At 38.7% G+C, this 26,712-nt stretch overlaps 3 protein-coding genes across 6 annotated transcripts in view; 2 read left to right on the top strand and 1 right to left on the bottom strand.

Annotated features, from left to right (window-relative positions):
* LOC104658490 (keratin-associated protein 9-2-like) overlaps positions 1 to 26,712 on the bottom strand; it is a 335,619-nt gene that overhangs the window by 44,903 nt on the left and 264,004 nt on the right. The gene's annotated exons all lie outside the window — the stretch shown is intronic.
* Positions 6,547 to 7,655, top strand: LOC104658485 (keratin-associated protein 4-12-like). Of its 3 annotated transcripts, XM_030923859.1 has the most exons (3): positions 6,547 to 6,621; positions 6,670 to 6,764; positions 6,810 to 7,655. In XM_030923859.1, the coding sequence occupies exons 1-3, from the start codon at positions 6,547 to 6,549 to the stop codon at positions 7,222 to 7,224; spliced, it is 585 nt and encodes a 194-aa protein (XP_030779719.1). In that variant the 3' UTR covers positions 7,225 to 7,655. The 3 variants fall into 3 exon arrangements, with proteins under 3 accessions (XP_030779719.1, XP_030779718.1, XP_030779717.1); XM_030923858.1 differs by having other exon boundaries at positions 6,670 to 7,655; XM_030923857.1 differs by having other exon boundaries at positions 6,547 to 7,655.
* On the top strand, positions 24,469 to 25,624 carry LOC104658484 (keratin-associated protein 4-12-like). Of its 2 annotated transcripts, XM_030923843.1 has the most exons (3): positions 24,469 to 24,743; positions 24,804 to 24,854; positions 24,885 to 25,624. In XM_030923843.1, the coding sequence occupies exons 1-3, from the start codon at positions 24,469 to 24,471 to the stop codon at positions 25,282 to 25,284; spliced, it is 726 nt and encodes a 241-aa protein (XP_030779703.1). In that variant the 3' UTR covers positions 25,285 to 25,624. The 2 variants fall into 2 exon arrangements, with proteins under 2 accessions (XP_030779703.1, XP_030779702.1); XM_030923842.1 differs by having other exon boundaries at positions 24,469 to 25,624.

Raw genomic sequence — 26,712 nt, 5'->3', positions numbered from 1 at the left:
TCTGGAAAAGAACAAGTATAGTTAGTGCATAACTGTGCCAATGATTCCATTCTAGTCTTTTAATGTTAATATTTCTTCCTTATCTCTAAATGGCTTATTCTTTTTAAGTTCTTCTTTTTTAGGCACATCTTATCCTTTCTGATTTACTTATCCTTTAAAAATGTTAATTGTTGGTTTTAAGCTGGTAGGGGGTATAAATTATATATATAGAAAGTTATAGAATATGTAAACAATTAGTTCAACTGAAATATCTTTTATAACTTTTAGGAAGAAATCTTCTTATACCTCTATTTTCAATTTGTTCCAAGTCTCTATCAATTCTTTCAAAGAAATAATTTAGTTATTTCATAAATAAATTTATTACTTTGTAATGAAGAGAATAATTTATCTTTATTATGCTCAAGGCCATCACCTGATGCTGAGAGTTCAACTTTTACTCTGTCTCACTTCAACTTTTTTCTTTTCTTTCTTTTTTTTTTGAGGCGGAGTCTTGCTCTGTCCCCACCAGCTGGAGTGCAGTAGCATGATCTCTGCTCACCGCAAGCTGTGCCTCCTGGGTTCATGCCATTTTCCTGCTTCAGCCTCCTGAGTAGCTGGGACTGCAGGTGTCTGCCACCATGCCCAGCTAATTGTTTTGTATTTTTAGTAGAGACAGGGTTTCACTGTGTTACACAGGATGGTCTCAATCTCCTGACCTCATGATCCGCCTGCCTCGGCCTCCCAAAGTGCTGGGATTACATGCGTGAGGGCGTGCGCCACTGCGTCCAGCCTCACTTCAATTTTTTAAAGCATCTTTTCCCAGCAATCCAGGAGCATTTTGTCATTTCTAAAGGCAGATCAAAAATTAAAATAAATTGTACATAGCATATATATTGAAAGCACTTTTGCCAAAATTATAACAGTAAGAAAATTATCACAGTGGAAGAGATCTGATTGCACCAACCCCTATCTTGCCTTTAACTGCCAAATTGCCCTGGGCTTGGGCCAAGCTAACTTGAGGAGAAACTTAGTTTATGTTTAAATGATAATATCCATTCCTTTGTAGATTCTGGATATTAGCCCTAAAATATCCAGAATCTACAAAGAACTCAAACAAATATACGAGAAAAAAACAAACAACCCCATCAAAAAGTGGGGAAAGGATATGAACAGACATTTCTCAAAAGAAGATATTCATACAGCCAACAGACACATGAAAAAATGCTCATCGTCACTCGCCATCAGAGAAATGCAAATCAAAACCACAATGAGATACCATCTCACACCAGTTAGAATGGCAATCATTAAGAAGTCAGGAAACAACAGGTGTTGGAGAGGATGTGGAGAAATAGGAACACTTTTACACTGTTGGTGGGATTGTAAACTAGTTCAACCGTTATGGAAAACAGTATGGCAATTCCTCAAGGATCTAGAACTAGATGTACCATATAACCCAGCCATCCCACTACTGGGTATATACCCAAAGGATTATAAATTATTCTACTACAAAGACACATGTACACGTATGTTTATTGTGGCACTATTCACAATAGCAAAGACTTGGAATCAACCCAAATGTCCATCTGTGACAGACTGGATTAAGAAAATGTGGCACATATACACCATGGAATACTATGCAGCCATAAAAAAGGATGAGTTTGCGTCCTTTGTAGGGACATGGATGCAGCTGGAAACCATCATTCTTAGCAAACTATCACAAGAACAGAAAACCAAACACCGCATGTTCTCACTCATAGGTGGGAACTGAACAATGAGATCACTTGGACTCGGGAAGGGGAACATCACGCACTGGGGCCTATCATGGGGAGGGGGGAGGGGGGAGGAGGGAGGGATTGCATTGGGGAGTTATACATGATATAAATGATGAATTGATGGGTGCTGACGAGTTGATGGGTGCAGCACACCAACATGGCATAAGTATACATATGTAACAAACCTGCACGTTATGCACATGTACCCTAGAACTTAAAGTATAATAAAAAAAAATAAAAAATAAAAAATAAAAAAATGAAAAAACAAAACAAAACAAAACAAAAAACAAAAAAAATATCCATTCCACAAAACTAAACCACCTTTATAAAACTAATGAAAGTTCACCAGGTTAGGAGGATGAGAGGAGCCTGAATTCTCCTTAACAGACTAAGGTGTAGACATAAACAATTATCAGCCACTATACCAGAGGTCGCAAGATTTGCAACTTCCCCAATTACTCCTGCAGATAACATCACTACTGTTGAATCTAAAATTAGACTTTTGAGATGCGTTTTCATGCTTTTGCATTTCTGACAATCAGTAGCCCCACCTGGACCTATGACTCTTGACTCAACTGGTCCTGCCCCTACCGACCCCTGCCGCCTGAAGCAAACTCAGCTCACCAGGACCATGGTCCACAGCCCTATGATTGCTTCCACAATCAATCAGCAGCACCCGTTCCTTTGCCCACTAAACTATTCTTGAAAAACCCTAGCCTCCTAATTTTCAAGGAGGCAGATACGAATAATAACAAAGCTCTGGTCTCCTTTTTCGCTGGCTCTATGCACGTTAAACTCTTTCTCTATTGCAATTCCCCTGTCTTGATAAATTGGCTCTATCTGGGCAGCAAGCAAAATGAACCCATTGGGTGGTTACAATATCACCTAACATTCCTTCCTGAAGGCTTTTCATAGCTCCCCACCATTTCTTCCAGGATTTGAGGGTACCCACAATTTCTCCCACATGCTGTCAATCCCAACTTCTCTCATTTCTTCTCAAAACAGACTTTCCAGCATATCACTTTCACCATCACAAGCCAGGGTCATGCCCAATCTTAATTATGTGCTCCTTTTATATCCCCTTTCTCTTTACCTATTTGAATGGTTTGCATTCTCAAAGGTCAGTGTGACCCTTGAAAGCCTTACCAAAATCTTCATCCATTAAATATACATTTCCTCATTCTATTTCAGGTTCTGTTATATAAAGATGAATGGATCATAGTCTATGCCCTAATGGAGTTTGTATTTTAGAAGGAGCCAATAGACAAATGAATTTCTGATAGAGAATCAGATGATAGAGGCTGTGCATATATAAGGCACAACAGATGTGCAATGGAGGAAGGACCTTGCTTTGTGTGAGACCAAGAAAGATATTGGAAAAAAATGGTATTTGGACTAACCAGTAAAAAACAACTAGAAGAATGCTAAATTAAGAAAATAAAAACTATTTTACCCCAAAATATATTTTTGGACATATTTTAAGATGGCTGCCACATGGTCAGCAGACTAAAGTGGCCCTGCAAAGCTGTCTTTTATGAAGGAAATTTGCAGAATTTCCTTTAATGCAGCCACTAATGCAGCCAGGCCTTCTCATTATAGGCGTTTCCTGGATCTAGAAGAGAATAACTGACTGTCTGATACCCTTAAAGTTCTGAAAAAAATCATTTACCATCTCTTTTCTCTGAGGGCTGCTACCTGGGAGATTTCATCCACATAACAAGACCCCCTTTGCTAACCAAGCCTCTTTCTTTCTCCTTCCCATAACCTGTTGATATGGTTAGGCTTTGTGTCCCGACCCAAATCTCATCTTGAATTGTAGTTCTCATAATCCCCACATGTCAATGGGAAGGACACAGGGAGAGACAATTTAGTCATGGGGTCGGTTACCTTCATGTGATAGTGAGTTCTCATGAGATCTAACGGTCTTATAAGGGGCTTATCTTACTTCTTCTCTGCACTTCTCCTTGCTGCCACGATGTGAAGAAGGACATGTTTGCCTCCCCTTCTGCCATGATTGTAAGTTTCCCGAGGCTTCCCCAGCCATGGTGAACTGTGAGTCAATTAAACCTCTTTCCTTTGTAAATTACCCAGTCTCGGGTATTTCTTCATAGTAGCACATGAGAATGGACCAATACACCTGTCTTGCCACTAAAACCTGTTTCCTGTTTTTGGCCATGCTCTGAGCCCTCATTCTTTCTGTGACCTCAAGAGGATGTATAAGCTTCTGTACCTCATTGAGGGGCTGAGTTTTCATTCTGAAGGCTCTTGGGTATACTCATTAGATAAATGTGTATGCCTTTTCTCCTGCTAATCAATCTGCCTCAAGTCAGCAATTTTTCAGTGAGGAAAATTCTTCCTCCATTGCATTTCTGTTGTGCCTTATTTATGCATGGACTCTATCATCTCATTCTCTATCAGAAACTCATGTGTCTATTGATTCCTTCTAGAATACAAACTCCACTAGGGCAGAGATCTCCAGGTTCCTCAGGCCCCACATAAGCTCACAATAGACATCCTTTCATTCCCAGGAAGAGAAAATATGAAGGTAATTTGTTCTTTTCTTGAATAATTGCTTTTCCCTGAATGTCCATGGCTCTAAAGAAGACCCTTTATTTAGGACCATAATCATGTGAGGCTTTTATTTAAAAACTCTTTATGGGCCGGGCACGGCCCATAAAAAAGTGCTGTAATCCCAGCACTTTGGGAGGCTGAGGTAGGTGGATCACCTGAGGTCAGGAGTTTGAAATCAGCTTGGGCAACATGGCGAAACCCCATCTCTACTTAAAATACAAAATTACCCAGGCATGGTGGCACATGCCTGTAATCCCAGCTACGTGGGAGGCTGAGGCAGGAGAATTACTTGAACCTGGGAAGCGGAGGTTGCAGTGAGCTGAGATCATGCCATTGCACTCCCGCCTGGGCAACAAGAGTGAAACTCCATGTCAAAAAATAAGTAAATAAATAAATAAATAAAAACTCGTTATGAATGCAATTTCTGTGTAAGTGTAACTGGACCCAGGTTCAGCTGCTTGCTACTGGATAGCTAATGCATAAGAGGTAAGGGCTGGTGAAAGGAAAGGTAGTTCTAGTTGGAGAGCCAGTAAACCAAGAAGATAACTTTGCTTTGTGTGAGGCCGAGAAAGATATTGGAGAAAAATGGCATTTGAACTAACCAGTAAAGAATAACTAGAAGAATGCTAAGTGAAGGAAATAAAAACATTTCACTCCAAGATATATCTCACTGACATACTTTAACTAGTGAACTAGCATTCTAAAGTGCCATCTTAAATTTTTAAATTTGCCATAGGATTTTGAAAGGGAAACTTGGCATGGGAGACATGCAGGGATGGTGCAGGGTGCTGAGTCTGTGTGTCATGTTCCAATGGCTATCTTGGGTGTCCAGAGGTTTGGTGGCATTATTTTGACTTCAGCCCAATGATGGTGGACTAAATTGTTCAAGATTCTCCCTAAGCAAGAGGATTCCTCTTGCTTGGTTTGTTTCAAGATTAGCCTCTGGAATTTCTTAAGCAAGATTATAATTAGATAAGATATTAGATAGTATTGTTTGTGCCTGGTTTGTTTCAAGATTAGCCTCTGGAATTTCTTAAGCAAGATTATAATTAGATAAGGTATTAGATAGTATTGTTTGTGCCTGGTTTGTTTCAAGATTAGCCTCTGGAATTTCTTAAGCAAGATTATAATTAGATAAGATATTAGATAGTATTGTTTGTGCCTGGTTTGTTTCAAGATTAGCCTCTGGAATTTCTTAAGCAAGATTATAATTAGATAAGATATTAGATAGTATTATCAGAAGGGAGTGTGCAGAGAGGGAAGGAATGAAGAGGTGAGAGGAGAGGAAAGGAAGAGAAAGTGGGTGATTTCTAAAATTGAGGTCCACAGTTACATAAGTACCTATAAGTTAAAGAATATGTCTTTTATATTCCTCTTGACGCTTCTAAAAAATCTTAGAAGTAAGTGATACAAAAAAAAAAAAAAAACCCTGCTAGATGTTTTAGCTCAGAATGTATGAAAAAGATTTTAATAAAATGTCAATAAGGCATAACCATTACACATTTTGATATTTAAAAAGGCAGATCAAAAACTATGATCCACTTTACTCTACCTCAGCCTGCAGGACACTTTTGAAGACAGACACAACTCAAGCCCAGATGACGCCTTGCTCCTTAGAAACAGTGAGTCGCTACTAACTGTTTCAAGGTGCACCCAAGTGATGAGAATTAACACAGCTTGCAATGACCTAGGCATTTGGTTAGTTCAATGACCACCCAGGATACATACAATGAATCATAAGCTTCCTCGTTTCTCACACTCAAAAACAGGAGCATACTTTCTTTTTTCCTGTCAGCATTCCAGCTGATTGACACATGCATTTCTCCATGAGGCCTTAGCCCAATCAGAAGCTCTCCCAAAATGATATCAAGATGAGAAACAGACAAGCGACAGTGGCCCTCCCATGTCACATGATACCCAGAGACTGAAGTCATGTGACACTGAAACCAAGAAAAGGGAAACAAGAGGTGACTCATGTGGGAACACCAGGGTGAGAAAAGGGAAATAATCATTTTCTATATAATGGATTTCTTACTAGAAAAACACAATAATATAGTTTAGTAATTGCATTTGTGTCATATAAATAAAAACAAGGAAATAATCTTCTCATAATCACAAAGTCTCCTCAGCTGGGTATAAAAGGGGCCATGTAGCAAGGAAGACTCTCAAACTCACGAAACTCACTCTCCTGGAAACCCACCCAGAACCTTCACCCTCTGACACCATGGTCAGCTCCTGTTGTGGTTCCGTCTGCTCTGACCAAGGCTGTGGCCTGGAGACCTGCCGCCCCAGCTGCTGTGTGTCCAGCTGCTGCAGGCCCCAGTGCTGCCAGTCTGTGTGCTGCCAGCCCACCTGCTGCCGCCCCAGCTGCTGCCAGACCACCTGCTGCAGGACCACTTGCTGCCGCCCTAGCTGCTGTGTGTCCAGCTGCTGCAGGCCCCAGTGCTGCCAGTCTGTGTGCTGCCAGCCCACCTGCTGCCGCCCCAGCTGCTGCCAGACCACCTGCTGCAGGACCACTTGCTGCCGCCCCAGCTGCTGTGTGTCCAGCTGCTGCAGGCCCCAGTGCTGCCAGTCTGTGTGCTGCCAGCCCACCTGCTGCCGCCCCAGCTGCTGCCAGACCACCTGCTGCAGGACCACTTGCTGCCGCCCCAGCTGCTGTGTGTCCAGCTGCTGCAGGCCCCAGTGCTGCCAGTCTGTGTGCTGCCAGCCCACCTGCTGCCGCCCCAGCTGCTGCATCTCCAGCTGCTGCCGTCCCTCTTGCTGTGAATCCAGCTGCTGCCGCCCCTGCTGCTGCCTGCGTCCAGTCTGTGGCCGAGTCTCCTGCCACACCACTTGCTATCGCCCAACCTGTGTCATCTCCACCTGCCCCCGCCCCTTGTGCTGTGCCTCCTCTTGCTGCTGAGCTCCTTTCCTGAAACTATCTCCTCCCCTTCAGCTCACTTATCACAGAAGCAGACCTTGTGCATCTCATAGACAACTCAGGAGAGGCCATTCCCACCAACTGTGTGTCCATATACTGGACATAGATGTAGGCTATATGTCCTGGATATACATCTAAAATATATGTTCCCCGTGTTGACCCAAGTGTGAAATTAGATGTTATTTACAGCAAGAAATTAATAGAATTTATCAAGTCTTATACCCTATATTTGTATTTATGGATACCAAGTTCTTCTGTCCCAAACATGGAAATTCTTGCAGGGTTACTCAGGGCAAGGATGTCTCACTCTCAGATTTGAAAGTCTGATTGTTTCATCCTGTATTTCCTTTTACAGCAATGTTTCTGTGTCTTATTTTTTCTGCTTCTGAATAAAACTCCACCTTCATCGCATAGAAATACAATGTTCTTTTTGTGTTGCTTTGTAATGATTGTCCTTAGTTCCTGAGAAATTACACCCAAAACACAACTGAATGAATCCTATTCTTGCTCTCACCTTCAAGAAAATCCCAACATGTAATGAGTTTAAAAAATAAATAAATAATGGCAATACGTGGATGCTTCCAAAAGTATTGAAGAAAAATAAAGATTTTTAGTTAAGTTTTTTTTATGAATATAGAGAAGGGTTATATCCCACAGCTAAATTTTCTTAAATATTTTTGAAAGTGTATCTTTCCCTACAACCCCACTCCTCTCTTATTTGCTTTATTCTTCTATTTTCCTCCTCCACCCATGCTCCCTGATCCTGTCATCTCGTTCTGCCCTTATCCCTTTTATCCCACTCTTGTAAAACCAGAGGCTACTCCTTAGGGTTTATCCATCTCTCATGTAATTCAATTTATTACACTCTAAATTGCTTTAATTTCATCTCCATCCACTAACAACAAAGTAATTACCTTTAGGGAAAATCAATCTTCTGAGAAGTTGGAGAATTGCAGAAAATGTAAAATACTCAAATGTTAATATTTTTCCTACCTTAATGACTTTTCTGTGATGTGTATTTAACAGCATGGTCTTAGGGCACGTGGTCTTGGTCAATAAATTCCAAAATGAATTTTCATAGAGAAATATGGGGACTTAGAAGAAACCAACTAACAGACTAGTTTGGTTCTTAGGTAAACCCAGAATATGGCCTATAAATTCCATCCTAGGGGAAAATGGTGAAAATAAATTTTACATCAATTGAAGCTAGTAAAAGCAAGAGAAACATTTAGAAAGTTCTGTACTAAATACATATTCTAGGAGTTAAAGGTCCAATGAATAATGCAGTGGCATTGAATCATGAATCTTTAACTTCAATAGGTTTTACTACATGAACAAACAATAATTTAAACTGTGTAGGGGCATTATTCCTCCACATCACTTACAGCACACAACTCCCGATGGGTCAGAAAAAGTAGGTGAAAATTAAATGAACCTTCAATTGGTCTCAGTATATGAAATGGGACTTTGAATGCCGTGGGACTGAATGTGGCTTCCTGGTCATAGGGAATAAGTGTCTGAGAAAAAGACATCTATGCCCTGAGCTGTGGGACACTCCATCACTTGTAAGTTGAAAACAAAGCAACAGAAACCACAGAAGACTGCGAAGGAATCACCAGAGAAGTAAGACAACAACTAGTAGAGTGCAAGGTCCAAAATCCCGATGAAGGAAAGAGTGGTCACTTGAAAAATTAAAGGACACGCATAGGTGGGAATTGAACAATGAGAACATTTGGACAGGGTGGGGAATATCACACACTGGGGCCTGTTGGAGGGTGGGAGGCTGGGGGAGGGCTAGCATTAGGAGAAATACCTAATGTTAATGAAGAGTTGATAGGTGCAACAAACCAACATGGCACATGTATACCTATCTAAAAGCCTGCAGGTTGTGCACATGTACCCTGGAACATAAGGTATAATTTTAAAAAATTAAAGGACAGAATTCCACTTTCAGTTGTGACAAAGTAACTGATAGAAGATTCAACCTTTCAGTAGGAATGACTCTAATAATTAGACAAAACTAAGAAAACAGTTGTTTATGAGCATTGGGAGTTGACTTATGCAGACAGTATTTGAGGGACCGTGGTCTCAGAAAAAAATTAAATTCCTTCAGGTGAAAGACAAGATCACCTCCAGCCTCTACAGTTTTTCATATATAATTTCTGAATCTCTGGCATTCAATTTAAAAAATTACCATGCATGCCAAAAAAAAAAAAAAAAAAAAGGCTAAATGAACAAAATCAAGAAGAAAAGAAAATAGAAACAGAGCCAAGGATGATCTATATATAGGTATTAACACTGACTTTAGAATACTTACAATTAATATATTTGAAATAATAGATTAAAAATGTAAATTTTATTAAAGAAGTAGAATCTATTTTTAAAGAGTTCAGTGAAAATTCTAGAACCAAAAATCTCAAAAACTGAAATTAAGAATTCATTAAATAAGTTTAACAGAAGATTAGACAGAAGAGGGGAATAGCAAAATGGAAGTAGAAAATACTCACAGTGGAATGCAGAGGGAACAAGTTTTAAAATAGAGATAATAGCATAAGACACACTTAGAGCATAGTGAAAAGTCTAAGATACATATAATCTGGAGTCCCAGAAGGAGAGAAGAGAGAATGGAGAAGTAATAAACAAAGAGATACTGGAGGGCAATTTGAAACAATTGATAACTTCAAGTCACAGATTCTAGAACGTCTCTGAACCCAAGCAGAGTGAATAAAAACAAAAACCACATGTAGACACATCAAGGAAAGTTGTTGAAAACCAAAGATAAGGACTTCATATCTAAAACACCAAAAGCAGTGGCAACAAAAGCCAAAATTGACAAATGGGATCTAATTAAACTAAAGAGCTTCTGCACAGGAAAAGAAACTACCATCAGAGTGAACAGGCAACCTACAGAATGGAGGAAAATTTTTGCAATCTACTCATCTGACAAAGGGCTAATATCCAGAACCTACAAAGAACTCACAAATTTACAAGAAAAAAACAAACAACCCCATCAAAAAGTGGGCAAAGGATATGAGCAGACACTTCTCAAAAGAAGACATTTATGCAGACAACAGACACATGAAAAAATGCTCATCATCACTGGCCATCAGAGAAATGCAAATCAAAACCGCAATGAGATACCATCTCACACCAATTAGAATGGCAATCATTAAAAAGTCAGGAAACAACAGGTGCTGAAGAGGATGTGGAGAAACAGGAACACTTTTACACTGTTGATGGGACTGTAAACTAGTTCAACCATTGTGGAAGACAGTGTAGCGATTCCTCAAGGATCTAGAACTAGAAATACCATTTGACCCAGCCATCCCATTACTGGGTATATACCCAAAGGATTATAAATCATGCTGCTATAAAGACACATGCACACGTACATTGATTGCGGCACTATTCACAATAGCAAAGACTTGGAACCAACCCAAGTGTCCAGCAATGACAGACTGGATTAAGAAAATGTGGCACATATACACCACATGTACACCTAGATGATGGGTTGATGAGTGTAGCAGTGTAGCTTTTGACATCAAAAGACATCTTGGCATCATGAGAACAATCTGCCCAAATAGCATTAAGAATGTAAATTTTATATAAGGGTCTTACTTCCTAGATCCTGCCTTGTGATAATTTCAGGTCCCATTTCTTGTACCTGCCTGAGTTTTAACCACCAGCCTCCAATTCTGAGGGCATCTAACCAGATGTCAAACCTTCCCACAGGCCACAGGACATCAGCTAGTATTTGCCATTTGAGCTCCCTCTTAGTTTCTGACAAATAACTTTTCTCTACTTTTCTCAAGTTCAACTACATGATTGATTTTTTTTTAATTTTTGAAGCATTTATATTTACTTGTACCAGGAAGTGGGTCTGTCAGTATCAACTCAGTCAGCTACATTGCCAGAAATTCTTTATTTTCAGATACCCAAGGAGATGAAAGATTTACTGTGTTAGAAATATTTTTAAACAGTTTTTTATAGTAGACGCTCCTATGAAGTAAATTTTACTGTATACTTCAGCGTTTCCTCCAAAAGACCCAAACTTCTCACTCTTATTATACTAACAATTGTTAAATTAAGTTTAGCCTAAAGCTGACTCTTTACATATTTTAGGTTTGGCATAAAGGTTTCTCCATGCATAGTAAATTGTAACCTAACAAGATATGTAAACAAACTGTGACATACCTTTCCAACAAGTATCCAAGTCCACAGCAGCCCAGTTCTGGTCAATCACAGGGGCCAACTATTTAAACCATGTTCAACTAAGGCAAACATTGAACTCTAACCAACCCAGCTATTTCTGTCCCTCACTTTGGTTTTATGTACATCACTTTCCTTTTCCTTTTTTTCTTTTTTTTTTTTTTAGATTAGGGCTACTTTTAATAATTGAGGTGTGCGATCATAAGCCAGTTCTTCATCTTAATATTCAGATATTTAATAGAACGTCATATGGTCTCAGTTGCAACTACTCAAATCACTTTCCTTTTTCTATCCATAAATGTTATTTAACCAAATGGCAGCCAAGGAGTTGCTCTGAACCTGTGCTGGTCTGGGAGCTGCCCAATTCATGAATTGTTCTTTGATGAATGAAAATCTGTTAAATTTAATTTGTCTAAATTTTTCTTTTAACATCCTAAAGAAAACATACTTTTCTAATCCTAATTCATTTTATTTTTAAACTTTTTTTCATTTTTGAAAATATTTCAAGCTTACAGAATAGTTATAAGAGTAAAGAATTCCTTATGCCATATAGTCTTCACCTAGATTCAACATTTGACCACAATGGATTTCTCTCTCTCTCTAGAGAGATTACATGGATAGAGATAGACTTATGTTCTAAGACAAAGGACATTTTCATGTATAACCACAGTAAAGATATCAATTAAACTAGATGTTGATGCAATATTATTACCTAATATACATGCTATATCCAAATGTTGTCATTTTTCCAATAATATCCTATCGAGCAATTTTTATCCATGTTTGTATAGTGCATTTAGCTATCATATCTCTTTAGTTTATTTAGACCTGAAATACTTGCTCAGACTGTCTTTATATTAGATGGCGCTAATATTTTTGAAGACAGCAGGCCAGTCATTATGTGGAGTATTTCTTAGTCTGAGTTTATCTGATGTTTCCTCATGCTTATATTCAGGTTTTGCATTTTAGCAGAAATATTGTGTAAGTAATGTGTCCTTTCAGTGTGTGACTTCAGGAGACACATGCTAGTTTGTCCATTATCAATGCTGCTAACTTTGATCCTGTGATTAAGGGTATGTTCTCAAGTTTCTCCACAGTAAAGTTAACATTTTCCCTTTGAAATTAATGAATAGATATTGGGAAAATATTTTGAAGTGTGCAAATATCCTGCTCCCCATCAAACTTCCACCCAATAGTTATAGTATTCATTGATGATATTTACTTGATCGAGTTTTATTATAATAGTTGTAAATGGTGATTTGAAACTCCTTTGTTCCTTCTGCATTTACTCATTGACATTCTACTGTCATGGATAACTTTCTCATCTTCCTTTTTTTTAACTTCTCCATTTAATTCATATCAATATGGACTCATCAATCCTTAGTTTTATTTGATGGGTTGTAATCTATTACTGCCAATATTCATTTTGGTGCCCAAGCTGTCCCATATTAGGCCAGTGAGAGTTTATTCAGAGTAGCTCCAAATGCCTATCCATATTTTAAAACAATAAGTCATTGGTAACAGTTTCAAATTGAATAAAGGAAATGATAGCTGGTGCATACTTTGAAGACATCTACAGAGTCCACTATCTAATTAATATTTATGACTCACAAATAGAATATGTCTTCCTCATTGCACACAGGTAACTAACTCAGAAAGATGAGCTTGTTTCTTTTTATTTCCCTACTCTAATTCTGCTTCTCTTTGACATCAAAAGAGAACTTGGCATCATGAGAACAATTTGCCCAAACAGGATCATGGCATGATACACAGATCACAGGTACATACCAGTGACTGAATCCATGTGATGGGCCATCTTGAGAAGACACAGTAGACAAACAAAGTAATAGGCAAGTTAATTCTGTGAGAAAGTCCAGATTGGAAAATCTTAACACACTGGGAAAGGGAAATCATATTTTCTTTCATCTTAAAATATTAAACCAGAAAAACTTAATGATCTAATTTCACGAATAATGTTTCCATAGGTGAGTTTTAAGCTTTCCCTCTACTCTCTAAAGATCTGAGAATTTGAGTCTCTGGAAAAACAGTGACAGCAGACAGATCAACAGGAGAAAAAGCATACAAATTTATTACATGCATATGCAGAGCCTCACAAACTATAAGACTTGAAGAAAGGCCAATGATTGAAGTTTGTATAGCATCAGAATAGGGTCTTGGGGTTTCTTAGGGGAGGTGTCCAGAAGCTATGGGAAGGTAAGGGGAAGAAATACATGGTGAACAAAGGCTGTCTTGCTATGTAGGTAAAGTCCTTCAGGCAAAGCCTCTCTGGGGTGATGTCAACTTTTAGCCTCTTTTCCTGTTATGTATCTTTCCTGGATGTCCTGTTATGTATCTTTCCTGGATGTCTTCAGGCTGATGTGGGAATCTCAGAGAAAACCTCTGCTTATAGCTGCTGTTCTCCACAATTCCCCAGTCAACATACCAAAGAATCATATTTTGGGGTTTGGTTTTCTGAGCCCCAACATCTCCATAAGAAAATAAAGTAGGAAATGATTCAGGATATGGTCACAGCAGCTTCAGCAGAGTACAAAAAAGGACAGGTAGCAAAGGGACTTTCAAATTTACTAAGCTCACTGTCTTACTAATATGTATATTTAGAATTGTTATATCTGCTTGTTCAATTGATCCCTTTATTATTATATAATGACCTCCTTTCTCTGTTTTTACTGTTGTTGATTTTAAGTTTGTTTTATCTGCTATAAGTATAGCTACTCCTGCTGGAAAAATAAGCTCATAATGGTCAAAATTGAAACATAACAGTATAAAAGCCTTGAATTTTAAAGAAAAACATAATAATTATTGAAAGAAAAATAATCATTTGAACATCCAGGCAAATGTCCATGTCAACTAGAAGGAAATAAAACTAGCTTGTTTTCACACATTTTGATGAAAATGTTGGAAGATAATAGAGTAACACTCAAGGAAAGAAAATGTGAGGCAAGGATTTTAAATTCAGCCAAACTGAACTTCAGGTATAAAGGCCACAAACAAACTATTATAAGCATAAAAAAACCCAGTGAATATTCTCCCCCATGGGTGTATCCTGAAGAATTTATTAACAAGCGAACTTCATAAAATCAAATGACTAAAGATACTGGAAGGACATCTACATGAGGTCTGGATCTGTATGTATCCTCTGGAACTAAGAACAAGAATGCATGATAAGCCTAAGAGAGGAAGTGTGATATATAACAGCTATGTACTGACAATGTCGATACAGCACAACTGCCAAAACAGGAAGGAAAAGGAGAGCAAATACATAAAGTAGAAGTTTGCTGATTGCCTTATAGGTATTGACCAGGAATTCAAATCTCATGCTCAGGGAGTGAGGAATAAAGAAGTAACTAGATAATTTCAATATTTCTGTAAGCAGAGAATCCACTGACAGTAGCTAAAAAATAGAGCTCATGAGGTATATAAAGGTAACCATTAGTACAAAATACAAACATTCCTAAATACCAAAAGGCATGCTGAGAAGAGAGAATTTAAAAGGTGAAAGATTAGAAGTTTAAAAGTGAAAGACAGAGAGATAGAAAGATAAAGAGACAGAGAGGAGAGAGAAATATTTAACAAATATATAAAGATAATTTATTATATATCACTATTATATATAGGTATAATAAAAATGACATAATTAAAGTTAAGCAGATTGATTATATCCATACATATAATAGGCTCAACTCACTTTAAAAAAGATTTTCAGATTAGCTTATGAAAAGGAAAACTCAACATTATGCCATCTATAAAGAGACACAAGTGAATCAACACACATCTGAAGGTTAAAAGTGAAAAGGTAAAGACGGAGATGCATATAATGAAAATGCAAATGGAAGAACGCTGAGGCCACAATTTTTATATCTCACCAGTTAGACTTACACAAAAAGCATTGCAGAAGACAAAGTAGGAAAAGGTATTATGCTAAAGGCTACAATCAACATACAAATACAGAGATAAAACTTCACATACAGAAGCTACAAGTAATATAAGAATAAAAATGAGACAAGCCAATAATCAAATATTCTAATCTACTCTGGAATTAATGAGAGAGCCTGTGGAGAAAATGAGAATAGAGAATAAGTGAATGAAATAATAAGGGTAGATCTTATAGGGAGGTATTGACTATCCTTTGCTTTCAAGTCAAGAATATTATTTCAATAGCAAAAGCCTGGAAACAACCCAGATACCCATCAGGAGGAGACTGGCTAAGTAACCTACATTATATCCACAAAACAGGATACTTTTTCATTGAAAACGGATTGAGGAATATCTGAACATACTCCTGTGCAATAAACAATATATCACCACAAGTGATGAAAAGTGAATTGAAACAAAGCATTTAGAGTATGTGACCACTTATCTAATAAATAAAGAAGATATAAATATGTAAATACAGACACACTTATATTTAAAATAAAGATGTCAAGAAAAACCTTAAATTTAAAAAATGTTGATTTTTTAAATGGGGAAAGGAGAGAATATAAAGAGGGAACAGAAATATAAGAAAAACTTCCTTCAATATGCCTCATTTTGTAGAATTTATTTTGGAACCATAAAGATTTTGTGTAGGTCGGGCCTACATCACGCCTGTAATCCCAGCACTTTGGGAGGCCAAGGTGGGTGGATCATGAGGTCAAAAGATTGACACCATCCTGGCCAACATGGTGAAACCTCGTCTCTACTAAAAGTACAAAAATTAGCTGGGCGTGGTGGCATGCACCTGTAATCCCAGCTACTCGGGAGGCTGAGGCAGAAGAATCGCTTGAACCCAGGAAGTGGAGTTTGCTGTGAGCCAAGATTGTGCCACTGCACTCCGGCCTGGTGACAGAGCGAGACTCTGTCAAAAAAAAAAAAAAAAAAAAAAAAAAAAAAAAAAAGATTTTATGTAATTACAAAACAAAATTAAATTTAAAAATAATGTCTAAATTAAAAAAAAAAACACTAATGATGTACTCATTTTCAAGCATGATGATAAAACCATACAAATAAAGTATTCATCTTGGGTGTTTACCATCCAGCTGGACACACATAGATAAACACCTTCAGCTTACAGTCAGATGTGCTGAGTTAGAGTACTCTGCAGCATAATGTCAGCCATAAAGGAGGAGATGAGACTTCAATAAAATAATAGGCTAAGGAAAACATCAGAAAGGAGAGGGAATCTGGGCTGGAACTTAAAGGAAGAATAAGAATGTATTGCATTTATATGGAAAAAGGAACATTCTAAGGAGATGTAACAGCACAATCGAAGGTGCGGAATTACTATTGCTTATAGTAAGACTCTTACAGGACACAGTCACTTTAATTCACTTCTGTATAAACTCACAGAGAGTACTGAGAACCTCATGTGTTCTTTGAGAATAAAGATCAAGACTATAATTACCAAGCATTCAACAGAAGATCTGGCACGTGGCAAGCACTGTCATACAGTAGCTGTGTATGTTATCTCATTTTTCACTGAAAGTACCTGAAACTTGGCTGACCACGGTGGCTCACACCTGTAGTCCCAGCACTTTGGGAGGCTGAGGCAGGTAGATCACTCGACGCCAGGAGTTTGAGACCAGCCAGGCCAACTTGGCAAAACCTCATCGCTACCAAAAATACATAATTAGCCAGGTGTGGTGGCACATGCCTGTAATCCCAGCTATGTGGGAGACTGAGGCATGAGAATTGCTTGAGCCAGGAGGTGAAGGTTGCAGTGAGCCAAGATCATGCCATGGCACTCCAGTCAGGGCAACAGAGTGAGACTCTGTCAACAAAAGGAAGAAAAAGAAAGAAAGAAGGAGAGAAAGAAAGAAAGGAAGGAAGGAAGGAAGGAAGGAAGGAAGGAAGGAAGGAAGGAAGGAAGGAAGGAAGGAAGGAAGGAAGGAAGGAAGGAAGGAAGGAAGGGAAAGAAAGAACAAAAGAAAGAAAGAAAGGGCAAGAAAGAAAGAAAGAGCAAGAAAGGAAGGAAGGAAGGAGAGGAAACTGAAATACATAATGCTTGTTTTGAACCCTAATCTTACGATAATTCAAATTTTTGCCAAAACCTTTCCTTTTATTATATTATATGTCAGTGCCTACGAACACTTAAGAGTAAGGCTTATCTTTTTCCTGAATAGTGTTGCAACAGGATTTTCTAAATTTTTGTTATTTTATTTTTCCATAAGTTATTCAGGTACACGTAGTATCTGGTATCTGGTTACATGAGTAAGTTCTTTAGTGGTGACATGTGAGATTTTGGTGCACTCATCACCCAAGCAGTATACACTGCACAATACTTGTAGTCTTTTGTCCCTCAACCCCTGCCCATTCTTCCCCCAAAATCCATTGTATCATTCTCATGCCTTTGCATCCTCATAGTTTAGCTCCCACATATCAGTGACAACATACAATGTTTGGTTTTCCATTCCTGAGTTACTTCACTTAGAATAATAGTCTCCAATCTCATTCAGGCCACTGCAAATGCTGCGCATTCATTCCTTTTTATGGCTGAGCAGTATTCCATCATATATATATATATATATCACAGTTTCTTTATGCACTTGTTAATTGATGGGCATTTATTTGGGTTGGTTCCATGATTTTGAAATTGTGAATTGTGCTGCTATAAACATGGGTGTGCAAGTATCTTTTTCGAATCATGACTTCTTTTCCTCTGGATATATACCCAGTAGTGGGATTGCTGGATCAAATGGTAGTTCTGCCATCTGTTCTACTTTTAGTTCTTTATGGGATCTCCACACTGTTTTCCATAGAGGTTGTACTATTTTACATTCCCATTAGCAGTGGAAAGTGTTCCCTGATCACCACATCCATGCCAATATCTACTGTTTTTTTTTTTTTTTTTTTTTTTTTTTTTTGCCATTCTTGCAGGAGTAAGGTGGTATCACATTGTGGTTTTGATTGGCATTTCCCTGATCATTAGTGATTCTGAGCATTTTTTCATATATTTGTTGACCATTTGTTTATCTGCTTTTGAGAATTGCCTATTCATGTCCTTATCCCACTTTTTGATGGGATTTTTTTTTTCTTACAGATTTGAGTTCATTGTGCATTCTGGATGTTAGTCCTTTGTCAGATGTATAGATTGTGAAGATTTTCTTCCATTCTGTGGGTTGTCTGTTTACTCTGCTGACTGTTTCTTTTGCCATGCAAAAGCTCTTTAGTTTAATTAGGTCCTAGTCATTTATCTTTGTTTCATTTGCTTTTGGGTTCTTGGTCATGAAATCTTTGCCTAAGTCAATAACTAGAAGGAATTTTCCAATGTTATCTTCTACAGTTTTTATAGCTTCAGGTCTCGGGTTAAAGTCTTTAATCCATCTTGAGTTGATTTTTGTATAAAATGAGAGATGAGGATCCAGTTTCATTCTCCTACATGTGGCTGGCCAATTATCCCAGCACCATTTGTTGAAAACAGTGTCCTTTTCCCATTTTCTGTTTTTGTTTGCTTTGTCGAAGATCAGTTGGCTCTAAGTATTTGAGTTTGTTTCTGGGTTCTCTATTTTGTTCCATTGATCCCTGTGCCTATTTTTATACCAGTACCACACTGTTTTGGTGACTATGGCCTTACAGTATAGTTTGAAATCAGATAGTGTGATGCTTCCAGATTTGTTATTTTTGCTTAGTCTTGCTTTGGTTATGCGGGCTCCTTTTCGGTTCGATATGAATTTTAGAATTGTTTTTTCCAACTCTGTGAAGAATGATGGTGGTATTTTGATGCAGATGGCATTGAATTTGTAGACTGCTTTTGGCAGTATGATAATTTTCACAATATAGATTCTACTCATCCATGAGCATTGGATGTGTTCCCATTTGTTTCTGTAGCCTATGATTTCTTTCAGCAGTGTTTTGTAGTTTTCCTTGTAAAGGTCTTTTGACTCCTTTGTTAAGTATATTCCTAAGTATTTTCTTTGTAGCTATTGTAAAGGGGATTGAGTTCTTGATTTGATTCTCCACTTGGTCTCTGTTGGTGTATAGAAGAGCTGCTGATTTGTGTACATTAATCTTGTATCTGGAAATTTTGCTAAATTCTTTCATCAGTTCTAGGAGCTTTCTGGAGGAATCCTTAGAGTTTTCAAGGTAAACAACCATATCGTCAGCAAACAAGGACAGTTTGACTTCCTCTTTACTGATTTGGATGCCCTTTATTTCTTTCTCTTGTCTGATTACTCTGGCTAGGACTTCCAGACTATGTTGAAGAAGAGTGGTGAGAGTGGGCATCCTTGTCTTGTTCCCGTTCTCAGAGGGAATGCTTTCAACATTTCCTCATTCAGTATTATGTTCGCTGTGGGTTTGTCATAGATGACTTTTACATTAAGGTATGTGCCCTGTATGCCAGTTTTGCTGAGGGTTCAATAATAAAGGGTGCTGGATTTTGTCAAATGATTTTTCTGAATCTATTGAGATGATCATGTGATTGTTTTTAATTTTGTTTATATGGTGTATCACATTTATTGACTTGCATATGTTAAACCATCCCTGCATCCCTGGTATGAAACCTACTTGATTATGGTGGATTATCTTTTTGATATGCTGTTGGATTCAGTTAGCTAGTATTTTGTTAAGGATTTTAGCATCTATGTTCATCAAGGATATTGGTCTGTAGTTTTCTTTTTTGGTTGTGTCATTTTCTGGTTTTGGTATTAAGGGTGATGCTGGCTTCATAGAATGAATTAGGGAGGATTCCTTCTTTCTCTATCTTGTGGAATAGCCTCAAAAGGATTGGTATCAATTCTTCTTTGAATGTCTAGTAGAAGTCTGCTGTGAATCTGTCTGGTCCTAGACTTTCTTTTGTTGGTAATTTTTAAATTACCATTCAATCTCACTGGTTGTTATTGGTCTGTTCAGGGTAGCTAATTCTTCCCGATTTAAGTTAGGAGGGTTGTATTTTCCCAGGAATTCATCCATCTCTTCTAGGTTTTCTAGTTTGTGTGTGGAAAGGTGTTCATAGCAGCCTTGAATGATCTTTTGTATTTCAGTGGTGTCAGTTGTGATAGCTCCCGTTTCAATTCTTAGTGAGTTTATTTAGACTTTTTATCCTCTTTTCTTGGTTAATCTTGCTAATGGACCATCATTCAAAGCTGACCGAAGCATTTTTTTTTTTTTTCTGTCAATATGAACCTGTGGGTTCCAGTTCATATCCCCATTGGTGCTCAAATAACGAACTTCAAGTTGGTCTCTGGCTACTTTTGACGTGAATCTAGTAGATTTGTTTGTTTTGTATATAATAAGATATTCCAGGTTCATTTGTATATTTCCTTACCCACACTTATATTCAGCCATTTCTCCAAGGAACCCATGTTCCTTGTAGTGAATATGGCATTTGGGACCAGAGATTGAAACGTAAAAATGATGAGTATTACTAAATTGATTATTTTCTCTCAACTTTTTCAGTGTCCTCAACCAGAAAATATTACTTAAAAAATAAAGTTTATCAGCGTTTCTACTGATAATTACAGGATTTTACTTAATCTCATATCTTTTTCCCAAATCTCTTTTCTTCCTTGCCAAAAATAACAGTTCCTTGGTGTAATTACTCATTTTCTTTATTCCATAATGCTTGCACAACAGTCTTGGAATAATATTGCCAATACTAATAACAACAGTATAGTTATTGCAAACAAACTTAACAGATTTTTGAAAAAAACATTTTGGCCTTGGGATAGTTAATTTCTCTGAAGTTATGCCTAGACATACAGTTAGATTCCATTGTTGCTGTGGTGGTTTTAGTGATTTGAGAGATTTTTTAAATTTAATATTTTTATAAATATGTGAAATATTTACATGGGTGCAAAGTCAAAGCTACAGAAAAAGGTACATTCAAAAATAATCTAGTGTCTGTTTCTATCTTCTCTGTTCTATTCCCTCCATCCTCTATGGGTCAACTTTTAAAAAACAAATATAGGCCGGGTGCGGTGGCTCATGCCTGTAATCCCAACACTTTGCGAGGCTGAGGCAGGTGGATCACGAAGTCAGGTGTTCAAGACCAGGCTGGCCAAGATGGTGAAACCCCGTCTCTATTAAAAATACAAAAATTAACCAAGCGTGGTGGTGGGCGCCTGTAATCCAGTTACATAGGAGGCTGAGGTGGAGAATTGCTTGAACACGGGAGGTGGAGGTTGCAGTGAGCCGAGATCGTACCACTGCACTCCAGCCTGGGTGACAAAGTGAGACTTCATCTCAAACAACAACAACAACAACAACAACAACAACAACAACAACACCACCACCAAATATGGTTGATTCTTCCATTATTTTTTTCTTTGTTTTTCAGCTACGTTAAGCTACAATTGACATATACTTAAAATGCACAGTTTGATGTTTTACAGAAGTCCCTCTTTCCTGTTTTCTCATCTCCTCTCTCTCTATTCTTCTGTCATTTTTTAAACTGTAAGCAAATATGCTTTCGATATTTATATCCTGGATTTTTAAAACATATTGTTGTAGAACAATTGTACACATTTTTCTCCACTGCTTTATTGTCTCTTAACAATATCTACTGGCAATTAATTTATAGCAGCCTATAGAGACACTCCTTATTCCTTTTGACAGCTGCATAGTACTCCACCATGGGAAGGCATCACAGTTTACTCACCAGTACTCTATTGAAGGACACCCGGGTTGTATCCAGTATTATTGTAGGTTTTAGTTTTTTTCCCAAATAGAACTGTTATGAATCATCTTGTGCAACATCTTTCATATATTTACCTGAGTATCTTTGAGATATTTTATGGAATTGGGATAGCTGAGTCAAAGAATAAGTCTGCTAGTTATTGCCAAACCTTCACAAGAAAAATGCGAGCATGCCTATTTTCACATCATTTCACTTCCAGAGAATGCTGTCAGATTTTGCATTTTTGACAATCTAACCGGTGAGAAGTGTCATACCATATTATTTCATTTCTCTTATAATGCATGGGATTGAGTATATTTATATGGTGGTGAGATATTTGCATTTTATTTTCCCATTAGGCTGTTGGTCTGTTTTCTATCTATTTTCAGAAGTCTTTTTTCCTTCTTCTTCTTCTGTCACCCAGACTGGAGCACAGTGGTGCAATTTTGGTTCACTGCAACCTCCACCTCCTGGGCTCAAGCAATCTTCCCACCTCAGCTTCCTGAGTAGCTGGGACCACAGATGCATACCACCTTGCCAAGTTTTTTCTTCTTTTTTGTGTTTTTTTTTGGTAGAGACAGGGTTTTACCAAGTTAACCAAGTTGGTCTCAAACTCTTAAACTCAAGTAATCCACCCGCCTTGGCATCCCAGAGTGCTGGGATTACAGGTGTGAGCCACCGTGTCCGGTCTCAGAAGTCTTTTATATATTATTAACCCTTTGTCTGTGATATATATTGTGAGTCTGTTTTTATTATTTAGTCATTTGTGTTTTTACCTTGTTTATGATGGTTTCTTATCATGCATCTTTTTTTTTTTTATTTTACTTTAAGTTCTGGAATACATGTGCAGAATGTGCAGGTTTGTTACGTAGTTATACATGTGCCATGATGGTATGCTGCACCTATCAATCCGTCATCTAGGTTTTAAGCCCTGCGTGCATTAGGTATTTGTCCTAATGCTCTCCCTACCTTTGTCCCCCACCCCCTGACAGACTCCGGTGTGTGGTGTTCCCCTCCCTGTGTCCATGTGCTCTCATTGCTCAACTCCCACTTAGGAGTGAGAACATACCATGCATCTTTTTAATTATAAATAATTGTTTTTAAATACCAGCAGGGATTTAATTGCAAAATGTGCATGTGCAAAACGTTCCTTGAGCACTCTAGGAGAGACGCACTTTCCCTATTATAGACTGTATGACTTCAATCTATCTGGTCCTCAAGTACCTTGGAGGTAAAGAATTCAGAAAAATTGTGTCTACATCATAGAATCCTTGTGAAGTATAAACAGATAACAATTATAGAGGACTCTGAAAATTCCTGACACATAGTAAGCACTCAACAAATTAGAACTATTAGTATTGTTTCATCTTTCATTGGGAGTGCACAGATTAAATACGTAATTGTTATTTTGTTCACTAATCACACAATTCTCTAAATAGTTGCTAAACCCTTTCCTATACATGTTTCTTATTTGTCTTGTTTAAGCATCCGTAGGACAGAAATTAAAGCTTGATTTCTTTTCTCCGTGTGTCAGGCAAAATATCTCCAACATACACTGTGAGAGAAAACAGCTTTTGAGTACGAGAAAATATACTTTCAATAACACTTCAGTTAAACACTTTCATTGGGTATCTTGACTTACCAACAAAATAGAACAGAAATGTTCCCTATGATCCACATCTTTGAAGAACATGCTAATAATAATTTATAAAGGGATCCATCATGCCGACGTGTTTTTACTTTTAAAAGCAATGAATCATTGCAGTATATCTGTGTCAAGCTGAATACATTCAATAACATGAAACAGACAGGAATCTCAGTGGGATCTTTTCCATCTCACTGACTAGCCACAAAATTCAAAGAATCACAGTGTTCCTCATTATACAAAAGTTACCTCCCATCACCCCCCAAGTCTTTCATCCCATTTTCCTACCCACATTCTATGTGATTTATTTTTAACCTCTTTGAGAGCAGAGGAGATTTAGTCATCTTAAAATCTATTCTCAACTTATTATCCAGGAGTCAAATAAATAAAGAATTAACACTTATGGAATCCAATCAAACAATGTCATGTAATGGGTCTACACATCAGAAGACACATCAGATGAAGGAAGGAGAATGAGAGCTGATTCACTTGGCTTAACCAAATTGGATAGCTCAGAATACAACAGGAAAAGGAAATGGTGCCTTTTCTATTTATAGAAATATTTACCAGATAAGCACAACTATCTAATTTACTGAAAAAGAACTGCTTCTCTGTTAGTAATGTGCAAACCACAAGATTATTCACATGCTCATAGTAGCTCTCAGCAGGGTATAAAAAGCAAAAGAGAGAGCAAGGAGAGATCAAACTCAGAATACTCACTCTCCTAGAAACCCACCGAGAACCTCCACCCTCTGACACCATGGTCAGCTCCTGTTGTGGCTCTGTGTGCTCTGACCAGGGTTGTGGACTGGAGACCTGCTGCCGTCCCAGCTGCTGCCAGACCACCTGCTGCAGGACCACCTGCTGCCGCCCCAGCTGCTGTGTGTCCAGCTGCTGCAGGCCCCAGTGCTGCCAGTCTGTGTGCTGCCAGCCCACCTGCTGCCGCCCCAGCTGCTGTCGGACCACCTGCTGCAGGACTACCTGCTGCCGCCCCAGCTGCTGTGTGTCTAGCTGCTGCAGACCCCAGTGCTGCCAGTCTGTGTGCTGCCAGCCCACCTGCTGCCGCCCCAGCTGCTGTCGGACCACCTGCTGCAGGACTACCTGCTGCCGCCCCAGCTGCTGTGTGTCTAGCTGCTGCAGACCCCAGTGCTGCCAGCCCACCTGCTGCCGCCCCAGCTGCTGTCAGACCACCTGCTGCAGGACCACTTGCTGCCGCCCCAGCTGCTGTGTGTCCAGCTGCTGCAGACCCCAGTGCTGCCAGTCTGTGTGCTGCCAGCCCACCTGCTGCCGCCCCAGCTGCTGCATCTCCAGCTGCTGCCGCCCCAGCTGCTGTGTGTCCAGCTGCTGCAGACCCCAGTGCTGCCAGTCTGTGTGCTGCCAGCCCACCTGCTGCCGCCCCAGCTGCTGCATCTCCAGCTGCTGCCGCCCCTCTTGCTGTGAATCCAGCTGCTGCCGCCCCTGCTGCTGCCTGCGTCCAGTCTGTGGCCGAGTCTCCTGCCACACCACTTGCTATCGCCCAACCTGTGTCATCTCCACCTGCCCCCGCCCCTTGTGCTGCGCCTCCTCTTGCTGCTAAATCTCTGCCGTGAACACACCAGTTCCTTATTACCTCCTTTCCTACAGATGAGGGCTCTCTTTTCAAACATGTGTCCCATAAGCAAGCCTCATCCTTAGAAATTCTGTATTTGCATTCTACATTTTGTCCAAACTCCCTGCCTTCCAAATGAATTCATTGACAATCTCCTAATAAACTGACAAATTGCCCTCCAACATCCCCCCACCTCTTTGACTTCAGGACATTTATGCATCAAGCCTAAGGAATTTGAAGACTGCCTCCATCATTTGTAGGGCCACAGATCTTAATGCCTCCGACCTTGAAGTCCAGTGAAGTCTCTCTCTTAAAGTCTTTCACAAACATTTTTGCACCTTGTTATTTCTATGTACCAAAATAAACCTCTATTCTATTGGCACTGAAAACTGAATATGACTGTTATTCTCTTTTTTAAAAAGTTTTATATTTGGGTTCTGGGTGATTACATTTAACTACTCCTGTAGGGCAGACAGCACACATTAGTCAAACTTTCAACAGAGGTCAACTGACATCGATCACTGCCTACTTTTTTTCTAGAAAAGTCTTTTCAGGTTTAGTCAAATCAGTTAGTCATTTTGTAGTCTTTAGACAAAAAGAGTGAAGCTGAAGTCATGAAATATCCATGAATGTAACAACAGGGGAAACATTTTGGAAAGACTGAACACAATTCATTCTCTTTTAAAAAATAATTTCAACTTTTATTTTAGAATCAAAGAGTACATATTCATATTTGTTACATGTTGTGTGATGCTGAGGTTTGGGGTACAAATGATTCTGTCACCAGGTAGTGAGCAATGGGTCATTTTTAGCCCTTCCTCTCTCCCTCTCTCCCCCCTTTTGGAGTCCCCAATTGTTCTCATCTTTGTGTCCATGTGTACCCAATGTTTAGCTTCCATTTGCAAGTGAGAACATGCAATATTGGTTTTCTGTTCCTGGAATAATTTGCTTAAGATAATGTACTCCAGCCACATCCATGTTGCTGCAAAGGACATAATTTCATTCTTTTTTATGGCTGTGTAGTATTCCATGGTGTGAAGATATCACATGTTCTTTATCCAATACACTATTGATGAGCACCTAGACTGATTCCATGTCTTTACTATTGTGAAGAGAGCTGTGATCTTTTAAAAGACCATTTTTCAATTTCTTCTTCTTCTCCTTCTCCTTCTCCTTCTTCTTCTTCTTGCCAGTAAAAGCAACTAATAGGTGGTTTAGCACAGTCCATGTATTTTTTACTGAGTCATGTGCAATGAAGCCTCAACACAAACACAGTGGATGTGCTTCATTCTGACTGGCAGAGTTTCAGTGGGGAGTTCATGCTGCCATGTAGAGGGGACCACCTTCAGGGCCAGGCAGGTGATGGAAATGAAGGAAGCACGCCTGGTGAAAACTCATAGGTATGCTGGAGACTGA

This window comes from Rhinopithecus roxellana, chromosome 19 (assembly GCF_007565055.1).
Source record: "Rhinopithecus roxellana isolate Shanxi Qingling chromosome 19, ASM756505v1, whole genome shotgun sequence".
In the NCBI taxonomy this organism is placed as follows: domain Eukaryota; kingdom Metazoa; phylum Chordata; class Mammalia; order Primates; family Cercopithecidae; genus Rhinopithecus; species Rhinopithecus roxellana.
This window is presented reverse-complemented; position numbering and strand designations above follow the sequence as displayed.

Bases quoted from the DNA above. Each gene is read 5' to 3' on its own strand.
- LOC104658485 (XM_030923857.1), top strand. From the start codon at position 6,547: ATGGTCAGCTCCTGTTGTGGTTCCGTCTGCTCTGACCAAGGCTGTGGC.
- LOC104658484 (XM_030923842.1), top strand. From the start codon at position 24,469: ATGGTCAGCTCCTGTTGTGGCTCTGTGTGCTCTGACCAGGGTTGTGGA.